The 23,156-nt window shown below is 45.6% G+C and overlaps 1 protein-coding gene across 4 annotated transcripts in view; it reads right to left on the minus strand.

The window, feature by feature from the left end:
• Galnt10 (polypeptide N-acetylgalactosaminyltransferase 10) overlaps positions 1–23,156 on the minus strand; it is a 234,995-nt gene that overhangs the window by 77,792 nt on the left and 134,047 nt on the right. For all 4 annotated transcript variants that reach the window (XM_027938638.2, XM_027938635.2, XM_027938636.2 and 1 more), the window contains exon 4: positions 20,784–20,950. In XM_027938638.2, the coding sequence (XP_027794439.2) occupies positions 20,784–20,950 (167 nt within the window). The remainder of the gene's footprint in view (positions 1–20,783; positions 20,951–23,156) is intronic.

Below are 23,156 nucleotides of genomic sequence, written 5' to 3' on the forward strand. Positions count from 1 at the left end.
TTGTGCTCTGTGCACCCTGAGGCCCTGGAGGAGCACTCAGCTTCTCCCAGATCTCCCTTGTTTCACCTTCGGGGAGAAACCACACTATATGCTTTTCTATGTCAGGTTTTTGGGTAAGATTTCTTCTGGAAAACGTTTTACTATTGAAAAAAGAAAGACTGGAAAACATAGCCATGGGCCATTCTCCGGCCACGACAGATGAGGAGACCATGATCCAGAGTGGGCAGGGCCTTCTGGATTCCAGGAAGCCTGTGGTGGAAAGGCCTGGGGACTCAGCCTCCCTCCCTTAGCCCCAGGCCTTTTCCAGTCCCACAGCCTTTTCTACCCCACCTCCTAAACTCCCAGTGCCCTGCCCACTCTGTCTCCCCCAGATTAGCCTTGATTATCAAGGCTCCCTATGTATTTCCTGTCATGTGCAGATGGAAACGAAAGAGAAAGGGATGTGAGAGTCTCCAAACTGAGTCCTGACTCCATCCTAGAGGAGTGCGCAGCTACAGGGGGCTCCAGCATTCCCAAGAGACGGGGAGCTGCTGCCCTTGGCAGGTCAGTGAGGCAGGCTTCATCTCTAGCCAGAGGAGCCCTTAGGTTTCCACTGGAAGACAAATGCATTCCCCTTCCAAACACCAGACAGAGGCTTTCCAGAAATGAAGGCGCCCTGCGTCCTGGAGCCAGAGGTCTGGAGGTAGCACTGGGCACCCAGTTTGTGAGCTGGAAGTGGGGTGCACTGGCCTGGACCTGTCTTCAAACTTGGCATGTGACCTGAAGCCACTCACTTGTCTTTTCTGGGCCTCAGTTTCCTTGTATCTGAGATGTGGCTCCCTCCATGCAGCAGCCCTCACCAGACTGTAGGGAGAACAAGACAAGGGTCGTGCCTGGCCTTGGTCTCATGTGCTGTGTCACTGACCCTAGGCATTCTGTTGACCTCATCTACAAAATAGGAGTGGGCCACCTTATTAATGCTGGGAGGAGCAGTGAGGGTGTGGGAAATTCTCACTAAAAAAGAAAGTCAGCTGGGCTGAAGATGCAGCTCCGTGGTTCTGTCTAGACCTAGCACGAGTGAGGCCCAGGGCTCCATTGCCAGCATGGCCAAACAAAACAACAACAACACAAAACAAAATAACAACAACAACAAAACACAGGAAAAAAGAAAGTATACCCCCAAACTCACTTCTTTCTTTGACATATAACAGCATCTGCTGCCTCAAAGACGTCATGTTTTGGCAAGTGCCCATGCGGCCAGCAAGCTTTTCAGGCACGTCCTCTCCCACTGTGCCTGGCCCCTTGCCCTTGAGCTGCTCACTCTCCAGCTGGAGAGGCAGATGCCAGGCCAGAGACAGGAAGGTCCAAATGATGAGGGAGAGCTTGCAGCCCAAGCATTCAAGCTCCGGGACTTTCAGGGAAGAGGACAGCAGGGGACGGAGCAGAAGAGCCTTCTCAGAGGTGGGAAGGCCTGACCCCTCCAGGCCCTGAAGGGTGAGGAGGACTGTCAGGAGGCAGAAGAACAGAGGTTCATGACGTGGATTTGAACTGGTCAGCACACAAGGCTGGCCACGTACCTGCAGTGACAGGATCACATAGACACACCCAGGGTCATGCACACCTGGGCTGGGGCTTTAGTAGCTATAATGCCGACACTTTTTCTCCCACCCAGGAAGGCACAGGGGTACAGCCAATGTGAGTGTCATTACCATAAAGATACACAGACATAAAGCCTGTGCGCCTTCTCTCCTGTCCTCAACCCCCTCCCCAACTGCTCCCACCAGCATCAGTCCCCAGGAGTCACACGAAACATGACGCATTACCATGGGGCATGGGACATGCCTGGCGAGTTAGCTTGAATTATCACCAGTGGGAAACAGGAGAGGAGAGAGCCCAGTTGAAAAGCGTCCTTTCCTCTCTCTTGTCTCTGTGCTACTCCAAGATGCTGCTCCTTCTGGTGAGAAGGGCCCTTGGCGGACCGAGGGCATGCACTGAGTGCATGAATATGGCATTTACAGTCACCCCCAACCCTCACTCCTGCTGCCTGTTGCTATTTGTCTGGGCAGGGGCTGCAGAGCCTTCAGTTCCCTGTAGGATCCCAGCCCCTCAGGTTGGGACTTATGTCTTTGAGTTCATCAAGGTATCCCTACGATCTTACTCAAAGCCTGGTATGCAGCTGGGGCTCAGCAGAGATTTCTGGAAGCAGGAAAAAGCACAGACAACCTGGCTCAGTGACCCACCCCCTCCACCCATTGTGCGGAAGAACACAAATTCTTGGCCACAGCCAAGTCCCCGATAAAGAATACATTTCAAAGAATATCTGCAGGGTAAGAACCCAACCTCACACTCCTTGGTCCCTGCCTAGAGCTGCAAACATTCCCTGGGAGGGGGCAGCTATAGAGAACAGGGGAAGAGGGGAGCAGCTAAGGACCCCTGGGTCCAAGAGGCACCTGCAGATGACACAGAGCTGGAGACAGAGGACATTCCAACTTGAGTCAGAGGCCCTGTGAAACTTCTTCCCTGCTGTAGTCATGGGGAGATTAAGGGCAATCAAAGGTTTCTTAAACTAACAGGAGTGAATAAAATTTCCCAAGCAGCCGGGTCAAAGTGCTCCTGTGTTCGGCAGGGTTCGCCTTTCTTCATTTGGCCGATGCCTAGTTTGTACACCCATGCAGTGTGCCACCCAGTGTAGGCTTTGCCTAATTAACACTAGCGTTCAGAGGCTGTGTAGCATCACATGCCACCCAACAGGTGTCTGTGTGAACAAACATATAATTGGCATGACTAAAAAAAGGCACGTGACAGGGACGGGACCAAGGCCAGCTCCTTTTTGCCTCCTGACTGAAAGACAAGGCCTTGGGGAAAGTGGTGAGATGTAAAGAAATAGTGGGGGAGCCTGTGGCCTGCCTGTCCCAGGGAAGCTCCCAGCTCCCACCTAGAGCTGCGTGGTCCTGGGCCAACCAACCTCCCTGTCTCGCAGAAGCAGGGTTTCCATGGCACACTTCTGCCTATAGCTATTGGTTTTTGCTATTATAAACAACACCACGTGAATATCCACATATATGTGTGTGTAAGTATATCTTCTTGTTTATTTTTTATTGTTTCCTTAGAAATGTTTCTAAGATGGAATTGCTACATGAAAGGAGTTTTGATACAGACTGCCACTGCCAAACTCGCCTGTCAGTTTACACTCCCCCCAGCAGGTGATTGCAATTGACCTTGGAGTGAGGGGCTGTGGACCCAGCCTCCTGCACCTGGGCCCAGGACACCCAAGAACAGGGGAAAGTCCTGACCTCTGCACCTACCCCTAGTCCTCCCATTGCCCCTGCCTCCACTCTGTGTGAACTGAATGCCAATGGCTGCTGTCTCTAGAGTCGTGCTGTCTGGTAAAATTTTCTGCAAGTTCCATAAGTGTGTTGTCCCCGTTACAGACGGCTACTGAGCACATGAAATGAGATTTGTTTGACTACCAAACCGAACTTTTACTGAAGTTCGGTTGATTTAAATGGGATAGGTGTATGTGGCTAGTGGTTACTATATCGTACAGCACAGATCTGGGAGTTTAGGAGGGACTGTAGCTTATGCTTCTTCTATAATTGATGACCATGGTGGCCAGAGACCTTGCATTATAAGCTTCAGTTCTGATTTCAAATAATCTGTTGCCGCTGACCCATAAACACTGACACGTTGGACTTTCTTAAATGTCTATAAATTCGATATTTTAGAATTTGCAACTCCCAGGTGACATTTCCTACCTGGAATCCTTTGTTAGATTATGTGTCCTGTTAGGGATCAGGAAAGGATCTCCCAGCCCAGCAGAGAGGACAGAGGCACAGCTTCCCTCCAGGACTGCAGATGGACCTTCCTGCCCCTGAGCTTCTGCTCCTGTGTTCTTTCAGCCTAGGAAACCTCCTTCGCTAGGCAATGACACCTCCCCCAGGAAGCCTTCCCTGATTATTCCCATTTAGCATCAAAGGCATCATCCTCCAATCACAGGTATTTGACACCACTGAGACCCTATTTATCCCCTGTTTTAGGTCAAATCCCCAAACTTTAACAACTGGATTTATCATTCCAGAGCTTATTTGAAATACCAAATTAGAAAAAAAAAGAAGGTTCACAGGGAAAGATATACAGAAGGTGATAAGAAATAAACATCATCTAAGAGTCAATATTTAGACAAAACCCACAAATTCCTGTCTTTGGCTTCTGAAATCAGAGCCATTGGTCACTCTGTACAAGGGTGAATACTTCCCAAACTCAAGAGTTCTTAAGGGTGGTGTGTTGTTAATAACTGATGCTCATTGAGACAACTAAAGATATCAAATGACAGCTCTCAGCTCTGGGGAAGAATCGAGGAAGTTCTCCTAGAGTTGTAGGAGTTAAAGCCTGGGGGGAATCTTAGACACCAAAGCACAGAGAGATGATGACGTTTACTTAGGATCACAAAGCAGGGCTGGAACCGAAGCTGGTCAGCTCATTTTCATACCAATAGCTGGGAGAGTCACTGGATGGACTTTTGACTCCACAATGCCACTGAACTGATGAGGTATTTATGGAGGACAATGTACCCTCCCCACTCCACTGTGCAAAGGCATTTTCTCTTATCACCGATGACAGACACTGGGAAAGGCTATTTCTTCATAGAGAAATGGAGGTCAAAAGGAAGAAAGAAACAAGGGTTGGCATTTGTGTCTTCATGACTACCGTGGTGTGAACAGCGTGACTTGGGGGTGATATAATATGGGGAAGGTCAAATTGGGGCGATTAATATACAAGCTGGTATTACAAATGGGCCGTGTGAGCAAAGACTGAAATAAAAGTGAAATTCTCCAAACACACAGCTGTCCATCAAGATGTAAATGACAGGAGAGAAACAAGCAACTGACGATACACAGATGATTTCCATGCTCTGTGCATCACTAGCCATTTATTTGAGGCTTGGGTTGTGGAGGAAGAATAATAGGATTGATCTAAGGCGGTTATAAAGCACCACTGATAAATAAATATCTATCTTCCCATTCTATGCAGGAGCAGGTGCTCAGAACAAGGTGGCTCCCACAGACAGCTTTTTAAATGATCCCTTGCAATGCCATTACAGCCTTCCAGCAGATAATAAAGCTTCATTGTCTTGAATAATTTAAGATTTTCCAGTGCCATGAAGGTTGAAGGGAAAGAAAATCACACTCTGCTTTAGAGGGGGAAAAATTCTCAGCAAATCAGCAGTGAGAATTCTGGTAGGACAATGCCCGTGTTTTCATTCTTTTTCCTAGTAGGTGAATATGTGGTCTGGCTTAACCTGGATCCTGATTTTCAAAGTCAAAGTGCCAAGAATGAATGGCTCTATGATAACAAACAAGGAGAACATAGGCATTCTATCCTCTGAGATGATTTCTACCATCTACATTCAAGTGTGTTGCTCTGAACTCCACAAAACTTGAGTTTAGACCCTGAGTCACCCCTTGCTATCTCTCTTTTTGGGACTTTCCTAAACCTCAGTCCCATCATATGTAACATCGGATGACAGTGCTGATCTCATAGCATTCAGGGAGACTGTGAGTTTGCAGTTCTTAGCACATATTAATAAATGGTGGCATTTATTATTTTTGTTTCATGGTTTTATTATTAACAGTCATATCTTCAGTGTGGAGTCTCCAAGGCATATCTAAAAATGGGAGATGAAGGAAAAAGAAGGGACAGATGACCAGGTGAATTTCCTGTCAAGGAATGCTGTGGCATCAAGGTTGGGGTTACTATGACCCAGGCACTGTTCTGAGTGCTCTATGTGCCGTATCTCAATTAACCTGCACAGTTCTCTGCAGAAATAGCCCAAGTTTGTTCATGGAGGTGCTTGAGGTTGAGCACTAGCTCCATGTCATCCTGTTATCTGATTAGAGTTTGGGTTCTTAGGACTCAAGGATTCAAAGCCCAAGCAACTTTAGGTTTAAGTCCTACATTTAGTTTTTTTTTTTTTTTAAATTTGTATCAAGTGCATTTTCACACTATTATCAAAGCAGCAGCATCTATAGAGGAATTGGTGGTCATAAAATTTGGTTCCAGGTACTGCCCAGGTGGACTCTTGAAGTTAGGCTGGTATAGACACAGCACACGTGGATACGTCCAAAGAACTGACGGTGCTGTTCAGCCCTTCTCAGAGTCTGTACTGCATGTGCTGCGTTTGCAATTAGCTAGGACGTGCAAATGGGGCAGATATTTGACCACACTAGTCAAGAAATGGATTCAAGGATGATCTTTGGCTTATGTTTCCCAGACAGTCATTTTGGAAAACAGAATGGAGGTTCCTAAAAAAATTAAAAACAGAACTACCCAACAATCTAGCAATCTCATTTCTGGTTACATATCCAAAGAGAATAAAATCCCTACCCTGAAGAGATGTCTGCTTCCTGTTCATTGTAGAACTACTTGAAATAGCCAAGTTATGGAAATCTAGATGTCCATTGATAGATGAATGGATAAAGAAAACGTATATGTATATAGACACACACACACACACACACAGAGGAATATTATTCAGTGTTAAAGAAGAAGGAAATCTTGCCATTTGCAAGAACACAGATGAACCTGGAAGACATTATGCTAATTAAAATAATCCAGATGCTGAAAGACACATACTTTGTGATCTCATATCTACACGTGAAATCTAAAAAAGCTCAGCTCAGTAACAGAGCAGAGTGGGAAACCTGAGAGGCCAGAGGGTGGGGAACAGGGAGATGTTTGTTAAAGGGGACAAACCTTCTGTTATAAGCTGAGTAAGTTCTGGAGACCTAATGTACAGCATAATGACCACAGCTAATAACACTGGATTACACACTTGAAATTTTCTAAAAGAACCAATCTTAAGTATTCTCACTACACAGAAAAAGGTGACTATGTGAGGTGACGGTCATGTTAATGAACTTGACTGTGGTACTGTATTCACAGTGTGTATGGAATCATTGTGTTGTACAACTTTAATGTAGTTTTTATTTGTCAACTATATTTGCATAAAGCTAGGGTGGGGAAGGATGAGCTGTGGCTGATATTTGATGCATATTTTCAGTGAAGGAACAGAAAAGGACACGACTAGAGTGTCCACGTCTGCTGCTGGTGGCCTTGCCCTTGAGCTCAATGGAGGACCCTTCAGGAACAGCAGAGTCCCTAGGGACAGCCTGGACTTTGGGGAGCTGTGTATTGATTTCTGGAGGGGACTGGCAGCTTGTGGGGCTGTGGCTGGCCAGCAACAGGTGCTCCCTGAGTGCAGAGGACACGTATCATTAACCAGCCATATGACCTTAGGCAAATCCCTGATTGCACATTCTCTTCTCTAACGTACACGTTGGGTGCCAGTTCCTGAAAGCAGTGCAGAAATCCCCTGGATTCTGAAGTCCTGCTGCCTGGGAACACTCAAGCTTTCGATCATCAGTGGAATGCCCTGATTTCTCCCGATTTAAAAATAGACTTTGTATGTGGGTAACCTGCAAAAGCTTGAACTTGAGGTTTCACGTATGTAGAACATGCTAAGAGAGAGAATCCGTAGGAGTGTGGAAGAAATAATTTAAAATAAAGGTTGAAATGTGAATAGAGCCAGAGTGACTGTTCTTGAGCTTGCTCAGTTACCACATATTTTAGAAATTTGTTTCCAGTGGAAGGAATTTGGGGGTAAGGATACAAATGGGGTCTTCCAAAACCTGAGGGAGTCATGAGAAGTTTAGGGTGGAAGTAGACCCTGGGTGGACCATGAGAAAAGAGTGATTTAATTCAATGAGGAAATGCTTTCTTGAGAGCTGTCCTATTGATCATGACACAGCAGGGTAAACAGCACAGGTACACAGAACCAGCCATCAGGCTTAGTGACATGGCCATCAGCTTTAGTGACGTGGCCTTAAGATGTACCAGCAGCAAACCCAAGCAGATGAGTGTACAGAGCTCAAAGAACCAAGACCTGGGGTGCTTTGATTGGAGTTGTTCTGTTCCCAAGGTGTGACAGTGGTCAGGGGTGGGCTCCTATGAAGGACGTTTGAGGGCAAAAATGCTCACGGGAGAGTTTCACATGTTCCAAGAAAGGCTGGGAATCTGTGTGCTAGAGAGCAGGGCTTTTAAGCTAGGTGCCCAGAGTTTGGAGGAGATGTGATCTGCACCAGAGCAGACTGAACTGGATAACAGAAAAGGCAGGAAGCTTCCCACTGAGGATCAGGATGGGCCCCAAGCACATTCTCCCCGCCGCCAAAAATTTATTGCACATTTCAGGAGGAATTTATTTCATGCCTGGTGAATTTAGAATCATGGGCTTGGTTGGGGCCTCATACAGGTGATTATGGTAATTTAGAGAGAAAGTACCAAGCCATTTCTGTCACAAGGCCATTCCAGCTTGAAAATAATAGTGCCTCCTCTTATTTATAGAGTGCTGAATACTTTCCAAAGTGCTTTCCCATCTATTATCTCATTTGATCCTTACAAATGAGGTCAGAGATATAGGTGGTGTCTCTGCTGTGGGGTTCTCAAAAAGAGATGCCCCCTCTCTGGGCTTTAATTCTCTATTGATGAAGGAAGGGACTGTTCTCTTTCTCTCTCTCTCTCTCTCTCTCTCTCTCTCTCTCTCTCTCTCTCTCTCTATATATATATATATATATATATATATATATATATATATATATACATATTTATGTATTATATATATGTGTGTGTATTTATATATATAAATAATTTTTTAGTCAAATGCTGCTCTAGCTGCTTCCAGTGCTAACACCTAAGACAGACTTTCTCATCTCCAGATTCTGGAACCACCTGTATCTGCACTCCAGACTGCTGGTTATGAAGCAGAGGCCTGGGCTCCATCTATACTGAGAACCTGGGAATCTGCCTGTGACACACACTTCCTGGGTGATTCTTTTTTTTGGGGGGGTGGGTACCAGGGATTGAACTCAGGAGCACTCAACCATTGAGACACATCCCCAGCCCTATTTTGCATTTTATTTAGAGACAGGGACTCACAGAATTGTTTAGTGCTTCACCATTGCTGAGGCTGGCTTTGAACTCATGATCCTCCTATCTCAGCCTCCAGAGCTGCTGGGATTACAGGCGTGCACCACTGTGCCAGGCCTCCTGGGTGATTCTTAAACACATCAGTTTAAGACCTCCTGCTCTAGTATTTTCAAAAATTAGCTCTGAGATATTGTTATATGAAATATACATAGTCCTGACTCTGAAAAAATATAAAATTCTGCTGACTGGGAAGAAAACAGTCTAGTGTTGGTTGAGTCTATCTGATCATCCAGATAATAACAGCCTCTCAAGGATATAATTAGTGCCCTCAAAATTGGAATATGACTGTTTAATAATTTAAGTGAGATCATCAGGATTAATGAATAGTGGTTGAAATTAAATGTGGGACTGTAAATCCACACAGGCCTGTTGCAGTGGAACAATGATTTACAACAAGGCGTTCAGGAAACCAGGGGTCTGGCTGAGGCTGAAGGCACCTTATCTCCTCCTACATGAGCCATGTGTTTTTGCACAAATGATGATGCAGGGTACAGGATCCCAGGGTATCTCCATCCACATAGGCCACAAGGCACACACAGTGGCCTGCTGTGCCTGTGATCCGGTGTTCCGGTGTTTTCTTTCTTTCTTTTTTTTTGCAATGCTGGGGATCCAAACCAGACCCTTGCACATGCTCGGCAAATGCTCTGCCACTCAACTACACCCCCTGCCCTAATCTCACCAAAATAATGTGGAGCATCTGTTAGGAATGCAGATGCTGGGACCCACTGAGTCAGAATTGCTGTTGGTGGGTCCTGGTAACCTTGCAAGCTCCTGCAAGGTCCTGGTCCTGGACAAGCTCCTCAGTCGATGACGATATGCAGAAGAGCCACTGCTTGAATCCATCAGGAGGTGGAGACTGATGGGTACACACTCCAGGTTAGTACCTCTGAGGTCACTTGTTTTTGGCCACCAAATTGAACGTTCTCAGGGTTTTTTTCTTTCTATGGAAACCTGCAGCCTCTTCTATGTCCTTATTGTGCTTTTCAGCTCATTAAAGCAATTTCACTCTCTAGTTTCATCTAATCCCTGTAATGAGACTTTGAGGTGGACGGGGTAGCTCCACGTTCCCGTTAGTAGTAATAAAAAGGAGCACCATTATTAACAGCAGCATCATTAACAATAATCATTCCCTGAATGCTGACCTGGTGCCAGGCCCTGTCACAACACATTATCTCACATAATCCTCATCCAGCACATGAAAGGAAGCCAGCAGCAATGGCTTTTGGGCTGGAAGAAAAGCAACTCTGACTAGTTTGCAAGAGAAGAGAAGGTAGAGCTTTTGGGATGGGGTGGACGAAGTCTGGCCTGAAGCACATCTGGATTCAGGCTGAACCCAGGTGGCATGATGAGAAGCAGGCAAGAGTGAGGATTCAGCAACCTGACTGTGCGCCTCACCTTGCCATGGGGCTGTGGGAGCAGACCTGGTTCTGTGTCCACTACAAAGAAAATGTACTTGGAGCCACCTCTGCTCAGGAAGGAGGGCTGTTTACAGGTCTGAGTTGGAGCTGTCTTATGGCAGGGGGAACGTGTTAACTGGGAGAGGTCAGGCTGTTTCTCCTGTCTGGTTAGAACAGATTTGCTGGCTGTTGGTGGAGCTTCAGGAAGCAGCTGTTAGCCTGAGTTCTCCATGATCAGAGGCTGGAGTGTAGTTATTACTGAGAACATTCTAGACCACATTCTGTCAGCATCTAGGGGGAAAAAATATCTGCTCCTGAAAAGACTGGGCAGAAAGAAGAACTTTCTAATTCCACCTGTTTTCACCCTCATTGCAGATTATTAGCAATGACCAACAAATCCCATTCATTAGTGGGCCCAGGAGTGGAGAACCAATAATAGACAATGGGAAGTTATTAGTTATCTTGAAGTTCCTGGTTGCTTACAAATAATATGGGCATCTCAGGAGGTCTGTATTTAAATAAAATTTTATTTGTTTGCAAACAATTAAGTTTAAAAAATCATCCTAAGAGGAATGAGCAGTTTGGACTTTTAGAAGGAACTTTAATGTTCACAAGGATCCCCAGAGGTTAGAAAAAGCAATGCACATCTGTTAATACTTTATGGGAACCAACATCACTAACTCTCCAAGAGGGAGGGATATTACTGTGGCTTTTACACATGCCTATATCTCTGTTCTACATAATACTGCAAAAATTACATTTTCATAAGATTTGTCGATTTGAGGTAGTAAAACATGAGAAAAATACAGAAAAGAGAAATGAAACTTTCAACACCCATGAATGCTAATCGATTTACAGCGCTGCAATTTTCTTCTTGAAAAAACTTTTGGAACGGGCGATGTGTAAATGTGTGGATTTGGCCTCCCTGATCTTCAGAAATGTCAAGCATTGCTTATTTTTGGCCATGAATACTTGCAGCATTTTAGGCCTCCAATGTTAACAGCTCTGAAGGGGCTTCTGGATTCAAGTCAAATCAAAATTGGCTCTGATGTCAGGTTTCTGGAGTCTGTTAAGGTGTGCTTGAATGTTTTAGGGGCTGGAAGTTCTGCAGGGCAAGTGGTGCAGATCCCTGAAGTCCCTCTGTTGGCAATTGGTTCACCTGGAAGCTTCTATGGGTTTGATGTTGGGCTGTAGGTTAGAGCATGTGCCTAGTTTTAAGCCAATGTACTTCAGTAATCTGTTAGAACAGATGCTATAGAGAATTCGGCTAATATTTGTAATTAATGAGACTAGGAAAACATCTATTAGATATATGGACATGGATCAAATATCATGATTGAATATTTCATATCTTTACCTAAGAGTTTTTGCTATTGTTGTTTTATTTAGGAGAGGGGAGGGAGTTTTCTTATACCCTGGTTTGAACTCTTTTAAATATGAATTTTCCCTTTCGGCAAGTATTAGCTATTTAGAGTCTTCCTGTAAAATTAGAGGTAAGGTGTTGAAGTTGCTTGCAACAGTACGTGGCCCGCGACAAGCGCCACACAGGTGCTAGGAAGCATTACTATTATTGCTATTATTGCTTATTTCCCTCTGTGAGGCTGACAAAATCACAACCCCCGGCTCCCCACTTACTGAGCTAAAAGTGAATGACATGGACTAGCACCTGGGGGCTTGTGCTGGACCAAGGTAGATATTAAGGAACCTTTTACTTTCATTTCAGTCTTAAATCTCATCTTCTTTTAGACCCTGGGTAAATAACAATGCACGTCAGACCTTGGCTGGCGGAAAGGCCCAGGGGCTTTCTGAAGACAGACTGGATGCAAGGGGGCAGTTTCACTGCCCTCTCCCTGGGGACCTTATTCCGAGGACCTCCAATGCCATGCTACATTGGGTTTTGCTTCCCCTCATCATGCTTTGAAGGAAACACTAAAACATTGGGAAAGGTTAGACTTTAACCCTCAGAAGAAAATCAGGAGAATATCCACGATTTAGCAGTTTCCCCTGTGCCAAGTTTTTAAAATGTAGCAGGTTTAGCTGCTGCATTAGGAGTGTCACCTTTCTGAAAATATATAACACAGCTATTTTCCACTACAGAAACGATTCTTTCCCAAACATCACAGCTTTTGATGCTTCAGATGCAATCCAAGCTACTTATTTGATTTTTTTGCTCTCACAGTAAATCATTTATACAGTGCTCAATTCACAAAATCCTACCTTTTTAAGAGATGCACAAAATATCCCATAAATTTATCGACTCCAGCATCCTGTGTTCCTGCCAGCTATCCACCAAAAGGTTTATAGATTTCCTTCATTACTAACTAATTGATATTCTGTAAGAGCTTTAATCTTCTTAGCAGTTCTCGCCTTTGGAGTCCGAGGAAGAAGTGTTGCGGATGTCAAAATATTAAAGGAGAAGAGAATAGAGAAGTCCTGTTGATTTTCTTAATGGTAACATGCCCTAGAGATTGATACTTAGGATCAAGATTCTCAATATTACACAACTAATAGCCGGGAAGACCAATCCCTCCTATCGAATGTGGTTATCACCCAGGAGGAGACTATTTTCAGGGAAGGGCATCGTTTTGACACCTACCAACAATCTCTCTGAGCCTCAGTTTTACCATCCATAAGGTAGAACTTCTTCCCTTGCTTTCATGTGTGTGAACAGGGAACCTTGTTTCATGTCAAGGTGGCCTGGGGGTGAGGCTGGGCAGGCTGAAGCACATGGGTCACTGTAGCATGCAGGTTGGCAGAAGGTCTGCCCTGCCTGGGCCCTGGCTTCTGGGGGCTAGGCCTGTCCCAGTTCAGGAGAAGGTGGTAGGAAGAGACCCGGGCTGGGTTCTCTGTACTGTCCTCTGCTACAACACTCCTGATACTCTGGCCTCATTTGTCTTCTGCCTCCATTTTGGTTTTTGACTTGGGGAAGACAAGGTGTGGTAGTCATTTCACAATGCAAAGGGAAATGACTGCAGAAAGTTTAGTGAAGGAAACCAGATACAAAATTATGTCTGATTGTGTGTCTATTATATAAGGGTACTAGGGTACTATGAAAAGGGACTGAATTCAGATTCACTCTGTGGAGTATTATCTAGCTATTAAAACCAAATGAGTATAAAAGTACTTTGGATTAGACAAGGAAGAATAAAGGGAAGGTAGGAGGAATGGGAATAGGAAAGAGAGTAGAATAGGACATTACTTTCATATATGTATATATGATTACATGACCAATGTAATTCTATATCACATACAACCAGAAGAATGAGAAGTTATACTCCATATATATATGCTATACCAAACTACATTCTACTGTCATGTATAACTAACAACAACAACAATAAACCAAATGAGTTAGATCTGTTTTCTATTATTGACTTAAAGGACTTCTGTGACACACACACAGGAGTTGTAGAATAATGTGTGAAGTAATGTGTAGAGTATGACCCTATTAAAATTGAGAGAGAGAGGGAGAGAGAGAGAGAGAGAGAGAGAGAGAGAGAGAGAGAGAGATGAAGATTAGGAATGAATGAATGTTCTAGAATCAGAATTCATGGTTTTAAATCAAAGCTCTGCCTCTTAGAGCCAAGTACCCATCAGCAACCTAACTTCTCTGTGTCTCAGTTTTATCATCAGTTAAAAATTTGACAGTAAAAATAAAAGAGATCATTGGGACCAGTGGTTTCCACCCTGGCTATGAAACCTTCCATGAGCTGTGATGATGAATGAGCAGATGCTCTAAGCACATAATAGAAGTTCAATAAATGTGAGCTCCTATTATTACAGGGTGTTACAGATTAGCAATTGTGCAGGATGGTCTGGAAGGTATAGACTGCCATCATTAGTTACCTCAGTTGGGATGATACTGTAGGGGAACTAGGAGGGTATGACTAGGAAAACAAAAATGAAAAAAAAAAAAAAAACAACAGGAAATGAAACAAACTTTGCAAGTTACAGAGAGGAGCATAAGAAAAGATGCTTTGTATCATATGTCAGTAGGAAATTCAAATTAAAATAATTAGATACTACTATATATCTATTAGAACAGCAATAATCCCAGATACTGACACTGCCAAATGCTGGATGAGGATGTGGAGCAACTGGAACTTTTGTTCATTGCTGGTGGGGATGCAAAATGGGACAGGCACTTTGGAAGACAGTTTGGTGGTTTCTTATAAAAGTAAACATACTAACATCACAGCTTTTGATGCTTCAAACGCAATCCAAGCTACTGTTACCATTTAATCTGCAGTTACACTCTTGGGCATTTACCTCAGGGAACTGAAAACTTATGTTTACCCAAAAACCTGTACACAAATATTTATAGTAGCTTTGTTAATAATTGCCTCAAATTGGGAGCAATCAAGGTATTCTTCAGTAGGTGAATGGATAAATGTGAGACATCTAGACCATGGAATATTAGTGCTAAAATGAAATGAGCTTTCAAGCCAGGCAAGACACAGATGAAACTTAAGTGTCCATTACCAGTGAAAGAAGCCAATCTGAAAAGCATACATGCTGCACAAATCTTAATACAATCTGGAAAAACAGTAAAACTACAGAGATAGTAAAAAATCCAGGGGTTGCCAGGGATTAGGGGAGGCAAGGCTGAATAGGTGGATCACGAAGGGTTTTTAGGGGAGGGCAATTGTTTTGTATATTATTATGGTGAATACATGCCATTATACATTTGTCTATACCCATAGAATGCATAACACCAAGAGTGAACACTAATAAAACTATGAACTTTAGGGGTTAATGATGTGTTGATGTAGGTTCATCAATTGTAACATATGTTCCACTCTGGTATGGGGTCTTTGATGAGGGCAGTCTATGTTTTTTTTTTTTTTTTGGGGGGGGGGTGGTGTTGAGGGGTATATGATAGCTTTTTGTACTTTCAGCTCAGCTTTGCTATAAACCTAAACTGCCTTAAAAATAAATTCCTTTAAAAAATGGGGTGGTGGCATCTAACTATTTACATATCATAGTAATGGCTCCAGGTGGTGAGGTCATGGGTGGCTTTGTCCGTACTTCCTCTCAGCCTGAATTTGTGTTGTCTCTCTGCTTGGAATATTCTCCCCTTCCCTTTTCCAGGAGTAATATGTATGTCTCCCTTCAGATTCAGCTTAGCCACCTCTTCTCTGGGAAGTCTCCCCCATCACCTCTGCTCCACAGTACCTGGACCCAACCAGGTAGCAGGCATTCCATGGTCTTATAATTGTCCCTTACCTTGTCTCTCTCCCTAGCTGGAGGGAAGCCTTTGAGGGAAGCCTATCTTATGGTTTTGTTTTATTTTATTGTTATTATTAGTAGTAGAAGTACCAGGGATTGAGCCCAGGGGCACTCTACCACTGAGCCATATCCCCAGCCTTTTAAACTTTTTTTTTTTTTTAGAGACTGGGTTTCGCTAAGTTGCTTAGGGCCTTGCTAAGTTGCTGAGGCTGTCTTTGATCTTGCGATCCTCCTGCTTCAGCCTCCCAAGCTGCTGAGATTACATGCACACCATGCCTGGCTAGGAGCCTATTTTATACCCCTGTATCCCCAGGACCCAGCACAGCATTTGACAAGAGAGTCATTTCATGAATATTGTTGAACATATAAATATGCATTTTTTTGATAAATCAAGACAAATCTGAGCAGTACAAAACTTGAAAAAGGTGAAAGATCCCAACTAATAAAATGGAAGTGGGGGATGGCATTCCAATAGTGGTGCTGGAAGCAAACTAAGGCTGTGGGAGAGGTGGTGAGAAATGAGGCCTAGATGCTTTCTGGGCATTGTCCAGGGAGGGACTGTGAAATGTAAAGCAGGACAGGATGCAATGGGCTTCCATAGTGTGCTCCCATGACCTGTGTGGTGTGACAGTGCAGTTATGGCAAAGAGCCATGACAGGGAAGGGGACCCTGGACCCTGGTTCCTCAGTGAGTGTCCCTACCATGAGAGTTGACAGGCTGGCAATGCTCACTCCGGCACCAATCACTCCTATGACCTCTCAGCAGTCCCACAGACACCCCCTCGAGAACTTCCTGTGGGGAACCTTCCCTGTGTACCTTTCTGTTTGTCTGTGTGTGTGTGGATGGGGACAGAGCCATAGAAAGTGCCATCAAAGAGATCCGTACCACAGCTTCCCACCTCTGAACCTCATCAACCCAGACAGTCCGCACTCACCCAGAAACAACCCTTTCCATGACCACATAGCCCATCTTTCTGGAAAACCAATCCTGTTCAACGGGGGGAGTTGGGGGGAAGCAGAAGAATAAAAGGAACAATCAAAAAAATCTCTCTTGCTTTTCCTAATAGAAATTGGCCACCCGGGCAAGGTAAACTGGCCTTTGCCCTTCCTGTGTCTCCCACCAGTGCAAAATCACCTGAAAGTCCTCCTAATCCCAAGCAGAGCTTATACATTCGATGAGCTTTTGGAGACCCCTGGAAAACTCTGGAGTATGCTATTTGCAAGCCTGGCCAGGGTGACCTGGTGCCAGAGCTTGCCTCCACTCTGGTCTCTGATGCTGCCTGTGTAAAGCTCTGGATCTTATTTCAAGAATTCATCTGTTCCAATTTTGTCTTCTGCCTAGGTCTCGACCCTCGGCTGAATTGTAATTACTTGCCCTGGGGGTGCTGGGGGAGACTCATTTCGGAGGAAAATGCCTTCCACCAGGCAGCACCAATCTAGCCTGTAGTTAGCATCTATGAATCTCAACTCAGCGCGGCCTTTGCTCACGGGGCCCAGAGAAATCCGTCTTTCATGATGGCCCATATTTGCTGTACTTTAGACAGGCCTCTCCATGATTCTGAAATCGTTTCTCTCAAATCTCATTTTTAAAACAATCACTGCTGAGTAAGTTTTCTTCCAGAGCCGCCTTGAGAATTCCATCTTGGAACAAGAATAATGATCCCTTTTCTGAAAAATGCAGGTCGCAAAATCTGAGCGCTGACGGGCAGGACCGAGGGGTGCGAGGTAGAGGGTTCTCTGCTGAATCCAGGCCTGATTTCTGGAAGAGGGCAGTGGTCAGGGGCCTTGGGTCTCTTCTCATCTATGAAACGGGCCCGTGCTTGTTCTCCTCTCAGAGAGGAGGTGTGTGAATGGCACCACATTGAATTCATATTTTTGTGCTCTGGAGAAACAGAGGCATGGGGAGAATGTCATTTTTAGGACAAGCATTTTTTTTTCCCTCGGGCAAGTTTGATACAGTCTTTTTGGGCGAGGGCTGTGTTGTTATCTTTACAACCAAGCAGGCTGTCAATGAAACTGGGATGTTAGAGGTGCAGACCATTAGAATCCTGGACTGGCTGCAGCCAATAATGAGCTTGTTTTAGCAAGAAGTCAGCTCTTCAATCCAACGGGAAAGTAGTTTATTGAGAAGTGTCCTTGGGAACAGGAAGGAGCAATGCCCTTCTACAGATGGGTCACCTAACCTCTGAGACCAGGAGAGCCAGGGCTGCACTAGGAGCCCAGGGACAAGTTCTTGTCCTTCCTCTGCAACCAGCTAGCTGTGTGCTCTTATTTCTGTCTACTGTTCCAGGCCTCAGGTTTCCCATCTGAAAAATGGGCAGGTTGAGTTCCAACATGTGGCTTTACACATATTTAAGCAGTAGAGCTCCTCCCAGGGAACACTTTTTTCAAATAGCAAATAAGACCAGGCCAGGAGAGGCACCTGGACACACCTGTGCCTGTGAGGTTTGCCACCCCACCACAGCGCTCCCTGAGACACCTGGGATCTCTGCTGCTCTAATGAGCAGAGTCAAGCCACCCGCATAGAGGGTATTGAAACTCTTTTCTAACTGGTTAAGGAGTAGTGCTTGTTTCTAATCTGGAAGATGCCCTGGGGTGCTCAATGGGGTGTTGCTCAGTGCTGGGGTCCATCAGGGTAACCAGTGCTTCAGAAAAACAGCTGAAGCAGAGGGGGCCTGAAGCTTGAAGACGTGGGCGGCACCAGTCACCATAGGAACGGCCACGCTGCAGACGCCTGTCACTGGTGATGGTTTTCACCGACAGTCTGGAGGGACAAGAGGTCCCCCCGAGAGCTGCGAGAGCTGCGTCATCATACAGGAGAACCGCCTCCCGAGATGGGAGATGGGCGGGGCTTAACCCAGGATTGTCCAAGGGGCCAGCGTCAAAGTGGCGGAGCAGAGGTGCCCAGGCAGAGGCACGGCGCATGTGGATCCAGGGCGGGATGGAGCTTGGCCTGATCCGGGAGGAGGCAGCCACCCCCAGCGGAGGCTCAGCAGGGCCCCGAGGGACTGGGCTGTTCACACTGCCGAAAATCAGTGCATCGTTTGAGCCATGATCCCTCGTACCTTCTCCTGTCCACTGCCGGGCACTGAGTGCCTGGCCTGTGGGTGGGGCGCAGACTGGGAGAAGGAAGAGGCTGGGAGAGGAGACTGGAGAAAGGAAAGCAGGAGAGAGGGAGCGCCGGGCAGCCGCAGAGCATGGCCGTTGGCGTCCATGGGCACTCAGCGTGTGTGATTCTAGGCACGTGGCAAAACCCCCAGGCTCCTCACCTGAGACTGGGGTCCCAAAGCTTCCCCAGGGTGGTTGTCAAGAATAAGATACAGTATAGGCCTGGCACATCCAAATGGTCCCCTAAATGGTGGCTACTATTAGGGTGAAGAGACAGGGGCATGATTTAGTGGAAGGTGGAAGGTGAGCGACAGCCCATTCCTTTAGTGCTTCACAATTTGCAAAACACATTCACCCTCAGGAAGGGGAGACTGTGCCTTATCTCCATGTTTGTGCACTCTTCTCTGGCTCTCCTGCAAACCAGCCACAAATCATCCCAGCAATAGGATCGTAGCAAGCTTAATGTTTATTCTTAATGTTTGCTCTGTGCCAGGCACTTTATGTCTCTAACTCATGTAGCAGCCACAGTCTCTAAGAGTAGTCGGCACTACTGCAGTTCACCTTACAGACTAGGAAACAGGAGCACAGAGATGTTAGGTGCCTGGGTTAAGGCTGCAGAGCTAGTAGGTGGGAGGAGCAGGATCTGAGACATAACTATTGCCAGGCCCTGCCCTCTGCTAAAAACTGAGGTGAGGAAGGCACACTCCCATCCAGGGGCTCACTGACAGCACTAGGTGGACACAGTGGATGGTCTAGTTGGGGAGACACATGACAAACCAATGATCTACACAGGTAAGGATTTTAATTCTTCTGTGATGGAGTTAAAAGTCAGGAATGCCATGAGAAAGAGTGTGTGTCAAGAGCCAGGGCAGACTTTACAGCCTGGTAAGTACCGAGCTGTGTGTGTGTGTGACAACAGAGACCCTGGGCTAGGCATGAAATCAAGAGTTGTATTAAAATGGGGCTCGGGCAGGTGAGCTGCCCCTGAAACTGTCAACTGTGATCATGCTCAAACCCCCCCCCCCGCCCCCCCGTGCGGCTTATTAGTGCCTCTGTGAGGCATGAGCAGAGGAAGGAGAGTCTCTAGGCTCCATCGCAGCTTGTCAAGGCCTTGGTGCAAAGACCAAGCTGGAGCTTGTCAGCTGGAGGGCGGTTTTTTAGGATCTCATCTTTGGTACCACATGTGTCCCCCAAATCCCAAACTGAAAGATATTCCACAGGGAGTATCACAACCAAGAGGCTCTGCATGTGTTTAAGTCATGTGCTTGGGGCCAGACTGACATGGCTCCATTGCCAAGTTACCTTCTAAGATCGATGTGACCAAGTTTAAGTCACTTATCCTCCCTGGGTCTATTTTCCGTAAAGTGGCAGAGCAAGGGCTACAGGGGACTTGACTTAACATCTCTGTCCCACTTCTCCCTCCCCTACCTCTACTGCAGAGACCAAAACACAAAAACACTTATGTTCTCAGTCACCCACGCAGATGGAGACGACCAGATGTCAGGGTTCTGGCCAAAAGTCTTTGGGGAGACTTTCCTGAATAAGAAGACAAAACGTGTATCCTTTGTCCTTTCTCCTTCTCCTGCCTGAAAGGCAGAGCTTTCAGAGGTTCAGCAGCCCATTTTGTGACCATGAGAATGAGGAAGCAAGAAGAGAGAAAAGGCCTGGTTCTTTTAGAACAGGCTCAAACAGCCAGTTGAAGGGTCCTGAATCTCTTAGTATGAAAAAGATAGGAAAGTGAATGGATCTTTCACTTGTTTGAGCTATTGTTAATCAAAGTTCTGTTCTTTGCAGTTTTGTGCATTTCTAAACTGATATTAAGGGGATAAAGATAGGATCCATTTGATAGGTCATTATGAGGACTAAATGAGATAATTTGTGTACGGTGCAAAGTCCTGGCAGGGATGTAGTAATGTAGTAAGCATTCAGAAGTAGTTGCCCATACGCTAGAGAAGGGAAACTGTGCCAGCCCTTTAGTGAGTCACTGGGGGGAGTGTGGGAAGCCGAGGCTGGGGGAGGCAGGTCCTACCTCGGTCACTGAAGTCATCAACCAGCACGATCTCTGCCACCAGCTCCGGGGGTGAGCGGTTCAGCACGCTGTGGACGGTGCGGAGGAGAGAGGACCAGCCCTCGTTGTGGAAGGGGATGATGATGCTGGTGTTGGGGAGCCTCTCCAGGTAGCGTTTGCTGTTGCAGCTGGAAGGAGACACAGGAGAGGCAAAGGACTGGGTCAGCTCTCATCTTGCCAAGAGAACTCAGGCCTGGGCTTGGGCTTCTGCAAACCCTGCTGCCTCTCCAGCTGTCAGTGAATGAGCACCAACTGGGAAGACTGCGGCCACCATGGAACCCTCTTCAGCTTAGATCCAAAGTCCTGCCACCACTCCCGGCCCACACAGCATAGGGATGTGGATCACAGACCCCCTGGCCTTGTGTGAGTCTTGATTCCCTGTGGAGGTAAGTCCTCAGTAATGCCCTGGTCCCTTTCCCTACCTCGGTTGTTGTGATTTATAACAACAAGTATGTACGTTTTGGTTTGTGTTCCTGGTTACTGGCACAGAGCTTCTAAAACCCTTGCAATGTCCTGAGCAATAGAGGTGATAGGAGAATCTTCCTTCAATATTTGTTTTTTGACCCCGGTTCCTGACGCAGAGTTCCTATCTCCCTTGGAATTTCCTGGGTCATGGGGGCAGCTTTTGATCTAATGAGGCAACTCTTAATGGGCTCCAGGAGGGGGCTAGTCACTAGAATGATAACACCGTTGTTGGGAGCAGTGACTAAATTGTGATTCTTGAGCTGTCCTGCAAACAGAGGCAATGCCTCTCCTTACAACTTTCAGTGTGAAGGTGATGATTAAAGATAGCCCAGTTGCTATAGTGACGCCCTGTTCAATAGGAGGTTCTGTGCCAGCCAAGTTCTTGACCTTGAGGTTTAGACACCAGCTGCCCAGGGTTGGAAAGTTATGATAGTCATTATTGGGCTGCTCATACCTATGACCTTGGTTCCTTTAATGATAAAATCTATATAATAAATGTGCTAAGCTTGTTCTGGGTCACTATCTCCTATTAGGGTTTAGTGATCCAACAGGCCCCATCTTTTCCTCTCATTGTGTGTCTGTTTGTCATTTCTAATCCCCCATTGCCCCTCATCCAGTTTCCTGAATTAACCGCCGTGCAGGTAATGGCACACCAAGATTGGAAGCTTAGAACTTTGGGCCCCACCTCCCCATTCTCAATGAAGGGGAGAGGAGCAGGCAACTGAGTTAATAATCTATTAAGCCTGGTAATGAATTCCCCATAAAATCCTGAACCAAGGGATTTGGAGGACCTCTGGGTTGGGGAACACATGGAGGTGCTGAGAAGGAGGTGTGCCCAGAGATGGTGTGGAAGTTCCAGGCTCCATCCTCGAGAACTTGCCGGGACAGCTCTTCACCTGGCTGTTCATTTGTACTCTTTGTAATATCCTTTATAATAAGAAAAAGCTGGAAGAGCATTTCCCTTAGTTCTGTGAGTATTTCTAACAAATAATTAACCCCAAGGAGAGGGTCATGGGAACCTATAATGTAAAACTGGTTGAGGCCTGGATGTGCAGCTGGCACGAGAAGTGAGGCCAGTCACAGACTAAGCCCTGGCCTGAGGGATCTGACTAACTCAGACAGACAGTGTCAGAACTGATTTGAATTATGGGACACTCAACTGGTGTCAGAGAATTGCTTATTGCTGGGTGGGGTGGGGGGAGAAGCCCACATATTTGGTCACAGAAGTATCCTGTATTGAGTCTGTTAAATAGTAGAGGAAAAAAAATTGTTTTTATCTTATCTTACATACAACCAATTTTGAGGAGAAATGATTCATCCATGCTCTTGGAAGAATAAACTGGGCTTCACTGGCTCAGCCCCCTCCTGGTATCTGCTCTCCACCAGCCACAAGGAAAGCTTGGAGGGGGAAGGCCCTGCCCCCTGGGGGCATTCAAAATCACTAAAACGCCCAAAGGAATTAACATCTTTCCTTAATAACATATCTAGCTGGTGTTAAAATTTCCTTGGTCTTATGTCTTTTTTACAATTGGTTTGTTTAAATTGAACCAAAAGAAAGTCTGTATATTGCATTTAGCTGATGTGTCTGCTAACTCTCTTTTATATAAGTTGCCTCCTTTTCCCTTAAAAGTTGTTTAAGAAACACTATATATCTCCTGAAGTCTCTATTCTGCTGCTTGTATCTCTGTGGTGTTTAAAAATATGTTCTTCTGTCTTCCTTCTGTAAACTGAGAGTTAGATCTAGAGGCTTGAGATAATTTGATAAGATATTCTGGTAACTTCTTCAAAGCAAGTGGTGCATCCATTATAAATTCCTTGGGGGTATTCTATGTACATATATAGACATATGCATACACATAATTTTATTAA

This window comes from Marmota flaviventris, chromosome 5 (genome assembly GCF_047511675.1).
Source record: "Marmota flaviventris isolate mMarFla1 chromosome 5, mMarFla1.hap1, whole genome shotgun sequence".
Classification (NCBI taxonomy): domain Eukaryota; kingdom Metazoa; phylum Chordata; class Mammalia; order Rodentia; family Sciuridae; genus Marmota; species Marmota flaviventris.